The sequence below is a fragment of the Excalfactoria chinensis genome, chromosome 18 (genome assembly GCF_039878825.1).
Source record: "Excalfactoria chinensis isolate bCotChi1 chromosome 18, bCotChi1.hap2, whole genome shotgun sequence".
Lineage (NCBI taxonomy): Eukaryota > Metazoa > Chordata > Aves > Galliformes > Phasianidae > Excalfactoria > Excalfactoria chinensis.
The window spans coordinates 5,042,660-5,057,115 of record NC_092842.1 but is presented as its reverse complement, the minus strand read 5'-3'; the positions used below and the strand labels follow the sequence as shown (position 1 = coordinate 5,057,115).

Genomic DNA, 14,456 nt, shown 5'->3' with positions numbered 1-14,456 from the left:
ACGTTGGCTGTATTGTCAAGACAGAAGTAGCTTACAGTGGGTATGAAGCAAGGCTGAGTACTCACAAAGGTTCTATTAGATCTGGCCCCAGCTGTCCAGGCTCTTAACTGTAATGTGTCTTTTCTTCTGTCTCTCCTGGGCTCAGTGACTCCTCCTAATCTCATACTTAAAGTGAGAAGGGTCTGTACCCATGAGAACACACTGTCCTCCAGAGCACAGAACTCACTTTGAAGGTTTGGAATCTCAGTTTTTAACTTACTTTCAGTATGTAGGTAGTAAGATGTGCTTCAGTACCAATTAGTAGCTGATCAAGACAGAACCTAACGGTGATCTGCTCCTTTATTTCAAATGATAGAAGTGGGGGGTAAGATTTTAACCTTGCTGGTAACCCAACTTAACACTTCTTTGGGCAGCTTTGAAGAGCCGTGGTGCATCTGTCAGCTGTTATGTTCTGTAGGAGCTCTACTTTAGGTGTACAAAGTGGTAAATCACTCAGTGCTCTTAAGATCTGAGATTGCTCGGATCCAAACCCAACATGATTGGAATAAGAATTGTGAAGGTGAACTTAATCTGTGCCAAGAAGTCGGATAAAGCAGGAGAATATTGTAGAAGACATCTGAGAAGATCAGTGTGGGCACTGTGTGTAAGACTGCAAATAACATTTTTGCATGAAAGTGGGTGCTGGGCAACTGCTTGTGCATCCATGCAATCCTATGAATGGTGCTGACTGGAGGTTCCTTGGTAAGAATTGTGCAATCAAAGTCAGCGCTGACCATAAGCAAAGGTATTGCCTCGTTATTGAATGCTATGTTTGTAGCCTTAACAGTCCATAATGCATTAAAGGAATGCTGCTTCTCTCCTCCTGTACATTAGCCCTTAAATGTGAAATGCTTAATTGGTCAGTGCAAAAGCTCAGATCTCACAATAAAAGTGCATGCTATGGACATCTAGATAAATACAACACAAAGCTGTCTGAAGTGAGCTGCTTCCTTTTGGCGGCAGTGAGAGAGGGGTAAATAAAATAATTGATGTGCCCCGTTAGCTGTCAACCAAGTTTCATGTGACGTGTCTTTCCTTTGGCATGCATATAGCAGCAGTGCATTTTAGCACCTCGCCTACAGCATCCACCTCCTGACAGCAAGGCTTGCCAATAGGAAAGCGTTCAGCACTTCATTATTTCTACAACCTGAGTGCATTTGCAAATTAATTGATGTGTGGGTGGAAAGGCATCTGCTATTGTAGAGGTCCCAAACTGCTGCAGTGGAACTAGAAATAAACCAGGTAGCTGTATTGAGCTGGAATGCTGGTGCAGGCGTTGGGCTGTCTTGACCATTTTTATTGCTGTCTTTGATACAGTCTTTCTTTTGAAAAAGAAAAACCATTGGCTGAGCGGTGGAAACTGATAGTATGCTGAAGAGCTGGCTAATAGCAGACGTGTATGGGTTGTTAGCAGGGGGTTTCATATTTCTTGCTGGCTCAGCACCAGAAAAGAATTTTAATTAGGCCTGTAATGAATGACTAGGAGCATTTTAAAGGCGATTAATCTTGTGGTATGATTGAGTTAATTACAATATCATTATAAACTCCCATGAAAATAATATGAGGTATATTCCATTTGTTTTCATCCTAAAGATCTTTCTGAGGTCTGGGTTCTGGCTTCGTTTGAAACCCTTCTGGTGGAAACCTTCCCCATAGGCAGAGAAAGCTGCAGGTCTGCTCCATGCTGCATCCCAGCACCCATCCCCTCCAGGCCCCACTCAGGGCTCCATAAGCTGCTGCCATCTTTAAAGCTGCCCCTCTTGCAGGGGAGCTCATCTCTTCTAGCATTCATTGCACACTGTGGTTTTCCCATGTTTCTCTGATTGCTTAGCTTAGCTGAGTGTGGAAGATGAGGGTATGTGGTCTATTTTCAGAAATAAAGATTACAGCAGCTTTTGAACTCTTTGTGCTGTGGTTTAAAAAAACAACAAAAAAAAAAGCATAGCAAAAGAGGTGTTTTTGCAAAGCATATGGCATTTACACTAGTTCTGACTACAGTAAGTTTTGGATTTGGTTGTAAAACAGCTCCCTTGCTTTTTGCACTCTCTAGTCAGAGTGTGACATCTTCAACAGATGGACAGATAAACTTTCCATAATCCATGCCTTTCCTTTCAGAGGAGGAGATGAGATTCTCATTTGTAAAAGTTGTTGAGGAAAACCTCATCTGTATAAGTCTGTTGTAGGCTCAGATGTCAGGGTGTGAAAATGTGATGGATACGCAGCTGAGTGCTGGAGTTATTGATATTTTGGGGGCTCTTCTGGCAGCTGCAGAATCAGCCCTGCCTTTGCCTGTGCTCTAAGCCTTATTAGATCATTTGCTTCATCTGTTTTCAGAACCATGTGCTTAATCATGGAACAGGCATATTGCTTCAGTCCGCGTTCTCCCTGTATTGGCTGATATTTGGTCTTGTTTGCTTCTTGTAACCGTGCATCGTCAGGATTGCTTTGGTTTAGTATTTAGAACAGTACCATCAGGAGAGTTGTTTCCAACCTTAATTAACCCTGCTGGGATGGTAGAAGTGCCTTTTTTTTCCTTTCAGTAACTTTTTCTGGTCACACTTCTATATATTCCATCCTCTTGACTATTACAGATTTTGTAAATAGTTTAGAAATGCCAGCCAGTGATGTATGGGCCTCTTTAACATTTCTTTGATTTATGTGCACTGTGCTGAGAAAAAGCAGAGGAAGCACATTATTCTGGGCAAAATGTTGCCACTCTTCAGTTTTTTTCGGTCTTAGTTAAAAGCTACATTTTTATCAATCAAACCTGATAGGTTCTTTGTTCGTCCCAGAAAACATTCATAACTTAACTCCTTGAAGCCTAAAGAAATAATCTGGCTCACATTGTGATACGTGCCTCTATTTCTTTTTTGGGTGGGGGGAAGTCTCGCTTGACGTATCTTTGAACCCAATTCTTCCAAGCTGGAATTTTCCATTGATTACAGGTTTGAAGTGCAGACGTTCAATAATCACTGATGATGGAGGAGGAGGAGGAGGTTAATGTCTTAAATTTTGTTTGTATTTTACCATTTTTAATAGTGTATCGCACATCTTAATGTTGCAAAATACACGGAGGCCTCCAGCGCTGTAAAGTAGGATGATTTCCTCTGAAGGACTGTAGATTATCTAGCTTCTTCATATATATAGGTCCTTATTGAAAGCAGAATGCTGATTTTCCTTCAATCAAGTGCTTTGTTCCATAAGTTTATATTGTAAGTCATGAAGGGCTATTCTGATGAATTAAAAGACAGAAAATGCACACACAAAAGAATCTTGTAATGTACAGTTCCTGTAATATTGTTTCAGCTGGAGAAACTCGTCAGTGAATCATGTTCAGAAGGAGCTCACTCTCATGTTTTTTGGCTGTTTTCCCTACCTCTGTCTGGCTGCTCACCTTGGACTGGTTGGGTTTGCATAAGTTGCTCATTGGAGATATTTTATTGAAGGAGAACATCTGTTTCTTTATTCCAAGTAGTTTGTTTGCTGTAGTGGCAAAGCTCAGTCAGTGCTGCAGCCTCTGGCATGCTGGTAGGCAATTGGAAAGGGCTTTCTATAGCTGATTCTAGCCCTTCGTTCTACCACTTAGTTTTCAAGTACCTTCACATTTCTTATTTAAGCACCCGAGCATCCCCTGTCAGTGAGGCAGCATGCTGTTCTTTATCCTGACATAGCTGCCACCTGAGCCCCCGACACAAAAGATTTAGTCTGGAGCTGTAGAAAATAATAAGCTCAGCACAACAACAGTGTCTTCAGTCCAGAGTTCTGGTGGTTTTTAAGGGAGCACAGCAGCGCTAGGGAAAATATGAATGGAATCTTTATTCAGCCTTGAGTTTTAATGACTGCTCCTTCCTGCTACAGATTGCCCTATGCAAGGAGAATCCTTTTCTCAAAGAAGAATTTAGGTTTTCTGTTGAATATTGGTCCAGTGTACTTCTTACTTTGTGAGTCTTTATTGAAGTCCACAAAGTGAATGCATGGTGTGAACATATCAAGTGGAGTGACTCCACTTCTGTATTATTGACTGTGACTGCCTCTGTACCAACCACTACCTTGGGCTCAGGGTTACCTGAAATTGCTGCTCTTTGTTGCTGTGTGTGTTTTTATTCTGTTGTTTAGGTGCAGCATGCGATGTAATAATTCCATCCTGCATCTGGGGATGCTTATTTGTGTACAGGTTGTAGTTGCACATCCATTGAAATGCCAGTTTAATTCCACTGGATTATATTTATTGCAGGAAGCACCGTCATCTGAAACCAGCTCTAACTTTCAACAGCGCAGATGATTTTATTGGCAGTGAGGATGCAGGTGCTGAAGTTTTGACCAATTCCTTGGAAGTGCCAGATCTGCTATCTCTGCATGGTGAAGAGCCAAGGGCTTGCAAGCAGTATTGAAATGAGGGGATGTTGATGCAGTCATTCATCAGCAGAACTTCAATGTGTGGGATGAACACAATTTAAGGCTGAAATCTAATGCTAATTAAAACAGCGCTTTCAGCAAAAGTATGACTCCAAAGACAATAGGATAAAAGACACGGGGAAGACAAAGCATGAAGATCAACAGGGAAACGTATCGATGCTTTTTCTCCTGTCTTATCAAATATATACATGTCTGAATTTGTTCTTCAATTCCCTGGCTCTGAGAGGAGAGACCTAAGGAAAAGCAAGGTCATGTCTGCAGAGCGCTGCCTACTGATGGCTTATTGACCAGCAGAGGCACCGGCGCTGTGCATCCCAATGCAATGCAAATAAGATCAGTTGCATGCAAGAAGCTTTTAACAGAAGTGCGAGCTCATTAGTTTCACAGTTTAGTTGGATCAGGGAGATCAGGGAAGGATGGAATAACTTTTGTAGTGGGATTTAAGAAAAGAATGAAATGGGGGGATAGACCTTGTTTTCTTAATAGATAGATATTTATTGTTTAAATAATCTCATAAACTGGGAAGTGCTGGGGGGGGAGGGGGGGATAAATGCTTAAAATAATAGAACAAAGTGTCCTAATTAAGTTGTAAAGTAGAGCAAAAGCACAACATCTAGCTTTCTTATTAATTGAAAAGCCTGCAGCCCAGTTCAACAAGACGAAAACCAATGAGTAAATAAATTGGAGACTTATGTTCTTTTGGTTTATTGATGCTGTTGTGGCCAAGCTGAGAATTCAGCTATTCTAGAATGATCAAACATTGTTTGGGGGAAAAAGAAGAATTTCCAAACCGGCCTCATTATCTGAGACGAGCTTTAAAATAACAATTAAGGTAGTGTAATTTTTCTTTTGCTTATTGTAGTGTGCAGAGATGAAACTGTGGGAGTGTCCTGGCTGCCTGCTCAGTGCTCTTTTCAAAAGAACAGCCAGAGTTTTATCATAACAGACAAATCCCTTGTTAGCTGCAAGGGAGAAATAATATAATGATGGGGGGCAAAGTACCATGCAACTTAAAAGGAAACAAATGTGCATGCATGTGCTAGTATTGCAGTGAAATGTCTTTGATAAGTGTCTGTCAGGCACTTCTGTAAGGTCCAATTGCTCCAAGAGATGCAAATTTCATCTATCTATCTATTTGTATACTTAAGTTTTTTCTCACGTATGTGTGTGGTTTGTATCTAAATAAGGGAAAGTCTGAAAGAAATGTCATTACAGGGAATGCAGCCTCAAAAGTCATTCTTCTGATTTCATCTTTTAAAACAGACCAACTGGTGCTTCGAAAGCTTTGAGTAATGCTATTGCATAAAAGGATTGTGTGATGGGGAGTCTGCATGGTCAGCGTGTCAGGTTATTATACCCCACCCACCCTCTGCACCTTTACTTGGCCTTGGAAGTTGGTTTGGTTGGTCAGCAGCACCGGTCAAGTTTGCAACCCATGAATTATGTAAGCAAAGACCTTTAGGGCCTGCATGATTGTAATGATGAAGCTTTAACTTCCAAAGTTTTGAATTAACTCAGTCTTTATGTATGCACTTACATCACATACACTGTAAAGTAACCCTACCAAAAGGTATGTACTCCATCACGGTGATGTCAGTTTGTTCTGCTCGAAACAAACTTCTGCACCTGTAAAACACTGGTGAGAATCATTTCTTTTTGGAAACGTGGGCCACGTGGCTGTCAACGTAGGGGAAGGAGAAAATGTGAATCTCAGAAATGAGCAGAATTAAAAACAATCTGTGTCCCGTTTTATCTACCTTCAGGTCAAGCTTTTCTGTGTATTGAAGTTATATTTTCAGCAGTTCTCTGACAGCATTGAGAACGAGAGCCCCTCTTGGTTTTAAGATGTGGGATTTGCACATTTGAAACCTCGGTTTCAAGGAAAATATCAGCTCTGGTGAAGCTGTACCAGTTGGCACTGATACATATCCTGGCTGCTAACTGCTGTACACTGATTTTCACGTTGTTGGTTTTTAGTTTTCCAAAGTAGATTTAGTTTCATTTGTACGTATTGGGGGAAAAAGAATCAATGTTGTTGAAATTTTAGAGGAGCATTTCGTAAGGAAGAGTTGAGCTTCTTGTTAATCAGCTGGAGTTCTCAACAGCCGAGAGCCATGGAGACGTGCTGTAATGAAGCCTCTGAATGATGGGGGAGATTCCTTAGAGGCTGAAATGGTTTGCCATACACCTAGTGCTACACCAATATTCAAGTTTACTAAGTGTTCAACTGTGCTATGGACAGGGCTCTTGCTGTTTACCAGCCTGCTTGTTTAAATGAGCACAATAGTCGAAAGCAGATGGGAGGTCATTGGGAACACAGCAGCAGAAGGCTTTCGTGCCCATCCGCAGACACCACACTGCGGTCTCCAGCTGGGTCCTGGGCTCTCAGAGACATTCAGTTCACCCACCTGGATTTCTGATGCTGCTGATGCTGCTTTGGCTTATTGCTTGACTGCAGCTTTCAGTCTTATTTCTCCAGCTCAGAACAAACAATTAAGAAAAGGGTTTCCCCATCTTTTCAGTTAACACACCTCTGCCCCTAAAAAGGGATGTGTTCTGTGCAGTGCAGCATGTGATGCTTTAATAATGTATAAATCAAGCTGGACAGGACCGCCTGTCAGTTTTATTAACTTTGACCTTTTCTCCCATTATAAGGATGGTTTGGTAAATATTTAATGGGCCATTATAGATTTTGACAGTTGGATCTGCATTCCTGGAAGCGAAGGGAGATTATGTACAAATACTTATAATTAATAAAAATAGCTTAACCACTGGGGGAGCAAGCCTTCAAGGACACAATTGTTTCTTAGGATCTATTTATTTTTACTTCTTACTTTCCTTGTGTCTGCCCACTAAATGTCAGGCTGGCCAGTTAGGTTAGGAAATGTTTTCAAAAGGTTCCATTTAACATTCATTTGATTAACACCTGTGATTACCTCCGTCTTGGAGCAAGTGGCTGAATGATGTTATTTGCTTGTGATGTCTGTCAGTGTCATTCTGTGCAGTGAACTGGTGGCATCAACAGTGCAAAATGGATGAAGGAGAGCAGTTCGTTGTGGGACGTGAGGGGTGGAAAGGTGCCTTCCTGGAGCCAGAGGGTCTTCCGCCAGAGCTGCCTTTCCCTTTAGCACCCAGTATATTGCATTCCCTGCAAATTCTGGGAGTGAAGATTGAAAACTAAGCCTCTGACACCTCAAAGCATTGCCTTCTGAACAATTACTGCCCATTGCTCTCATTGATTTCTTCATTTCAGAAATCCATAGAAGAGCAAATCTGAGCAAAATCCACGGGGCTCAGAGGAGTTTTTAGGGTGGTGCTTGGAGGCACCACGTAAAGGGGCACTCCATTTTCTCCAGGTGTTGCCATTTGGGGCTGGATGGCTTTGCTCATGTTAACAGCTGCCTTCAAGTAGATTGCATTACCAAGCTTTGCATCCCATGGATTCAGTCAGTACCGTGCAGAGTAGCTGTGCCTAAAGCTGCTTTATGTTCCAACCATTGTAAGTCGGTGTTGGTAAACAGTTCACCTTTATCAGAACAAATCTGTAGATACTGTAATGAAAATGTTGATGCAGGGACTGGCTAAAAAGGGGGATTGGGTTTGTCTCATGCTGAACCTTGCGCTTTTTTTCCCCTTCGCCTTCAAAGGGGAGAGCCAGGAGCTTGAGCTGAAAGTGTCTCGAGATGGACTTGGAACCTGTTGCACTGGAAGCTGGTTTCAGGACAGGCACAGCAGTGGGAGTGCACCAAAACTTGTAAATTCACATACGTCCTTCATAAATTGTCTTCTACTGACAAGTAAAATAAAAGGCTGGAGAAGAAAGCTACCGAATACAAAACTTTCCGCTGTAACACCATTAAGACATGCTACTTGATATTTTAAAGGCTGGTTTTTCCTTTAGAGTGACAGAAGCTTCTTTGTGAATGCAGTGTTTTAAGGAGGAAAAAAAAAAAAAGAGCATTATTTTACAAAGAAAAGTTTATACAGTGGAAAAGTCACACCTTTCTTCTTGTTACCTTCTTTTGGAAAGTGAGGATGCTTGATCCCTTGAGAGGAGAACAGTCTCAATGTTAAAATGCAGCTCCAAGTTTCAGGAGAGTTAGGACTTTCTCAAGTCTTTGATACATCATCTTACTTTCCCGATGGCATAGTTTCCTTGTAATATCTATTTCACAGCAGACTTTTAGATGCTTTTGTTCGTATCATCTTCTATCCAAGCAATACATGAAATAGCATACATTAGCTTGCTGGCTGGCTGTACTTTTAATCAAGTGATACAGATAGGAGAAGTCTGACACAGAGCACTGCAGTGGTTTGTGTTTTAATGTATGTTTTTCCCTTCCCCAGCTGCAGTACCATGCCGGGTTAGCATCTGGCCTTTTGAATCAGCAGTCTTTGAAACGCTCGGCCAACCAGATGGGAGTATCTGCGAAACGCAGACCAAAAGCCCAGCCAACAACTCTGGTCTTACCTCCTCAGTAAGTAATAGAACCTTGTGAATGTTTTGAAGGGTTTGCACAGTGGGGTGGGCATTATTTTGGGTTTTTAATACAATAAACACACTACAAAGGCCATAGTCATAAAAACTTTGTGCTTGTGTTTTTGTTTCGTGCCAAGTGAATTATTCTTGTTGGGCGGTCGGGATATTCTATGGCTGCAATCTTTTGTTTCCCTTCCTAGAAGAGGAAAGCGCTCTGATAACAGAAAAGCTGTGAGGATTCTTTTTAGTAACAGGTCATAGAAATTTTTGCAACACAGAATTGTCATTGAGGAATGATGTTCCCTTGATTAGTATGACTTGGAGCTTCAAAAAGGACTTCTCTGAAGGTCCTGAAAGGCAGAAGCCAAGCCATTTTTGGTGTGAGTACTTTCTTGACAAATGTTTGTTCCGAGTCCATCTGTTCACCATATGTTAATTTTGCATTGGATCTAGACCTCTTTTACAGGTGACAAGCAATTACGAGGACACTTAGAAACTGTTTGAGGACATGGAGTATCAACACTTCAGGCAGTCTATGTACTGATGCCAGAAACACAGAGATGCTCACAACTAAGCTTATGAATTAATAATCCGCTTAAAATATTTAGTTACATATAAGAAAATGATTATTATGTAGAAAATGAAATGCTAAGCAATTATTCATTGTACTGAGCATCTTTGTGGAAGCTGTGTGCTTTTCTTCACAGAACAAGATTCACTGGTGTATAAACACCGTGCTACTAAAAATGTCATGGTTATAATGACAGTCCCTCTTGTCAGTGGATTCCACAGGCCCAAGCTCATGAAGGAATCAAAAGAAGTTTAGATTTGTTCTTTATATGACCTGAGAATAGATGACAGCAAACAGGACATTCCCCAAATATATTAGCTTTAAAGGATTGCTAATGCAAGAATCCATACGGTGTTCGGTGGCTGTGGTGGCACATTGCTCAAAGAGAAGTGTCCAGGAGGGCAGCTGTAGCAGAACCGCCAGTTTGAAAAGCTTTCTGTAGTGTATGTGTGGGAAAACATGGGTATATCGGGATGGTCTCTGGCTCAGTGGATTATTTTCTTTCTTTTTCTTTGTTGGACCATTGAGTTTTGAGCTGAAAATTGATGTTGTCAGCTGACATATATAAAGCTGAGCACTATGATGCTAGTTGTCATGATTTGTATTCAGAGGCATTAAAATCATGGCTTCTCCAGTTACTAGCATCACTTTAATGACAGAGAAAGAGCTGTTGTAACGTTTTTTCATAGAAAAGTCTGTACCTGTGTATTCTATGTCAGATAGAAGGGAAGAAACGTTGCGGCAGGAGAAATCTTTACACAAGGTGTGCAATATACAAATGAACCTAACAGTACTGATGTCTTCCTTTTTATCTGCAGGTGATTATTCCTTCTCATTTAATGATACTCTTATCTAGAATTTGCAGATAGGTACCATGTTAAAAATTAATTACAAAGTTTAGCTAGTTTTGGAATTATATTCTGAGATCTTATTACCACTTCCAGCATTATTCACAATCAAAACACGTTTATACTTTTTCCTCTTTATTTTTTCCTCACTGACTTCTTTGCCCTTTCAGATTGTGTTGTTTCTTGCTATCTTGGTGTGTCTTAAGAAGAGAATAATAGTTACATTAAATCAAATACCTGTTGAGCTCCGTGTCGCGTATCCAACGTAAGGCTGGGGTAGGTTATTAAAAGACATAAAAATAGATTTTTGGGAAGTGTTTTTAAAAGGAAAAAGTGTAACAAATGGAATTTTAATATCTTGATTTTTTGTTGTAGTTCCATGCAAACAATGATGAATAATTCCATTATTTTCTTTCCTCAATCTCTATAAAGTGCAAAGGAGGAAAACATTCAGGTGCAAAATCATGCATCTCCTTGAAAGGACATCTTAGTTTCAATACAGATTTTCTGATGGCACTTTGGTGATTATTTTTAGATTATTAGTATTATTTTTAGATTTATTGATTAATCAGGAAAGGAGTAACTATTCTTTGGGTTTTATGTTATAAATATAAAGTTCTGTGGCAAGTCTTTGGGCTGAGTAACAGTGTGCTGAGTCAAGCATATATTAAACATTGCTCAGCACAACTACGTTACCTAGTGCTTTTCTTAAACCTGAGTATATACAACTGCTTATGTGCCAAGACGTCATTTTAGGGAATCAAACCAGAGCAAACAGCAGCACTGCAGCAATCCTTTTCAGCCTGCAAAGTTTCTGCCTTGTGCAAGTAGTGTCAGTAAAATTTCCGTGTTCTCCCTGTTTTTATTATCATAGGGTTTCGAAGGATGCTGAATAGAGACAGAACTTGGTGCGTCAGGTGGCATGTCTCACCTGATTGCACTGTATCTCAGTCTTGGAGGGAGGCCTTTTGGTGTTCGTTTGCTTTTCGGTTTTGGTTTTCACTGGATTTGAAGGTGCAGAATACAAGCTTGATATGTGTCTCGTTTCTAGCCAAGCATGTCTTTATAGGAAAGTGACTAACTGCTGGCTGCTTTCTCTGCTCGCTTTGTCCCTCCTTCTGTCTTCTATTAACAAGACATCTCCCTGTACTTGCTAATAGATGCGTTCCCTCACATGCTTCTCATCTGGCTGCTGCTTCCTTCCTTCTGTTAAAGAATCTCAGAGCAGTGTTTGCTGAAGTGCTGAAAGCTGTCAGCTCCTTCCATGTGACGAGGAAAGTGTACTTGTGCAATGCTCCTGAAAATCAGAATGATTTATTTTGTTCATGTTTTTTAATGTTATTACTAGTAAGGTGGCTGTTAGGCTTAGGTTTTGGGTTTCTTTTCCCTCCTTGTGAAACAAAGTCATTGACAGATTTTGTTTACCTTGCATTATTTTGCTTGCCACTGCATCTCTGAAGCGAATTGTGATGTTGGCTCCCAGATACCCAGAGCTGAGTGCTGTGCCCTGAGTGGGCTGGCAGGACTGGATGCTGTGAGCCCAGGGGTCCCAACTAACCATGAGACCCAGCAGGCTCTGCTGCAGCACCGTGCTGCTGAGAAATGGCAGCAAGGAAAGAGGAAGTGCAGGATTGACTTCATATTCATGCAGCTGTATTCCTTGGTGCACACAGGAGGGTTGGTTAGTATTAATGGGAATTTTTAGGGGTCTCAGCTGAAAACCCTTGGACTTGGATAGCTGTGTGGCATGGGGCTTGCTCAGTGCTCCCAAATGAACCATCTATCTTCTCTGCCTGGAAGGAAATTGCCAGAACAAGAACTTGCTCACCACTATAAGCACTGAGACTCTTGCTCTTTATGATGCTTTTTAGGGTCATTTGTTCTGACATTTGTAGTTTTGCAGAAATAAGCAGGCTATAAACAATAAGGAATGGGAAGTCTGGTTCTGGTTTGACAACTTCAGGCTGAATGGATACATAGGCTTGAGTAAAAATGAGTCCAATTTTGTATTTTAGGGTTTTTCAACTTGTCTTGTAAATCTCTTGTGCTCTGATGTATTCCCTAACCTGACAAAGAAAACATTTTAATAGATTGAGGGAAAATCTTTGTGAATTTAAGCTGTGTTGCTGGGAGCAGACCAGCAAAATTACTTTTCCTTTATTAAAAAATAAAAAAGCAAAGATGTGCTGCCCATGGTACTGCTGTAGATAAACCAAGAGCAAAAAGCTATGAAGATGATTTTTCTTTCAGAAGAGAAAATAAGGACTTGAGGATAGAAGTGCTGGATGGAGACTCGAGAAAGCTGGTTTATTTAAGAGGGCATGAGACCATTTTGCATGAGTGCTGTGTAACAAAACTCTGTTCCAACATGTATCCACAGAATGCAGAGCTGTAAGCACTTCTTCCATCTATCTGCCTGTTTAAGTGACTGGCTTATAATAAATCTGCTGTCAAAATTGCTTCCGTAGGTTATTATACAAAACTCCCATCATCTCATCTGCTTCCTTTTTCTGGAGGAGGAAGTTACACTGACAAGAAGCACAAGAATCTTGGTGATTCTATGATTTCTAAGCCCATACTTGCCTCTTTGCTTTGGAGTTACTTTACCAGAAACAGCTCTTCAGTGAGCAGTCTCCTTTAAGAGCTTATTACTGTGTCAGCAGATACGTGTTCATCTGGATTTGGAGAATAAACTCACAGATATCCCAGCCTTTATTTGGAGCTTGGTTCAATACCAGCATTGTCAACATGTTGATTTTTATTTCATCATGCTTCTGCTCTAACAGATTTAATGGTTCTGTCATACAGGCAGTATTACGGGGTTCTATTGGACACAGCAGCTGAGTGTTGAGGAAGAAATTCAATTTAAAATAATTACACAGTAATAAAAACAAAAATGCTGTTTTAAACAGTTAGCTGTAAGGTATGTGTGTATATGTGTATAAACAATATAGCCAGGCATTAGATGTGCTAGAATAAATTATCTGGAACTGGTGTAAATTACCGTTTCTATATTAAGTAGACTCCTGATGAGCCCTTTGCCAAGAGTTTGGGAAGAAAAAGGTTTTCTTCAGCATGTTGTTTTATAAACAGCATCTAATTACTTCCTAGGATCGGGATTTTCATTATGAGAGAGGCAGATGATATTAAAGATAATGGCAAAGCATGCTTCAGCCAAGGAACGTGTGTTGTTTTAAGAGCATATGTTTAAGTTGTGTCTGTGTAGTGTGACCGCGCTGTGTTAGAGGTCTGAAATCCCAGCCAGGAATTCATACCTTGAAACCAAGATGTGCTCAGCATTTGAGTGTGACACCCAGCATCTACACCATGGGGCTGTGGTTGTTTGGCATGTAGGTGTTGTTACTGGGGTCTCACTGAGCGCTGTAGTCCAGCTTGTGGGCCCATTCTTAAAAGTGTTCAAGAATGAAAGAGCACAATGTGTGGCTGTGGTTTCCTTTTGGAGAAAAGTCATGAGAAGTTCTTTGTACGGCTCTAAAATTCTTCTTTCCCCCTACTGGCAAAGCAGTATTAAGTATCAATATTCATTAAATGCCGCAGAGATGATATTGTAATAAAGCAATAATCCTCAGGCCCACATCTGTACTTCTTTTAGAAGAGCTGAGGTTGAGAATATAATTAAAGATTAAAACTCTATTTGCATTCTGGAACACAGAGATATCTTTCTGTACATGATGGGGAATTGTATTAATAAGGAAGAGATCAGTTTCCAATAAGTTTCAATACTCGGAGCTCACTAAATATCCCTGTTCATGTTTAAGTTTCTCACGGTATTCCTTTAGCTTGACTTTAGTGAGGCAGTGCAACAGGAACCGCAAAAGAACGTGTTGCTGAAATGTGTGACCCTTTTGCTCTGCAAATGAATCCCTTTTTATATGGAGAAAAAAGATTAAAAGTTTGTTCTTTGTACTGTAAGACAGTAATATTCACACGAATAGGTTTAATTACTTTGTAGCCGCGTGCCATGTAGACCCAACGTTAACTTCAGCATTTGGTATCTTGTGCCCAGTTTGGATCACATCTGTGTTGTTTTTCTGTGCGGGGAATCGATGAATGCCTTTCCCGCAGGTGTCTCATGCTGTTC

The 14,456-nt window shown here is 40.7% G+C and overlaps 1 protein-coding gene across 1 annotated transcript in view; it reads left to right on the top strand.

The window, feature by feature from the left end:
- Positions 1 to 14,456, top strand: part of MED27 (mediator complex subunit 27) — a 78,183-nt gene that overhangs the window by 19,697 nt on the left and 44,030 nt on the right. The window contains exon 3 of the mRNA XM_072352718.1: positions 8,803 to 8,933. Within this exon, the coding sequence (XP_072208819.1) occupies positions 8,803 to 8,933 (131 nt within the window). The remainder of the gene's footprint in view (positions 1 to 8,802; positions 8,934 to 14,456) is intronic.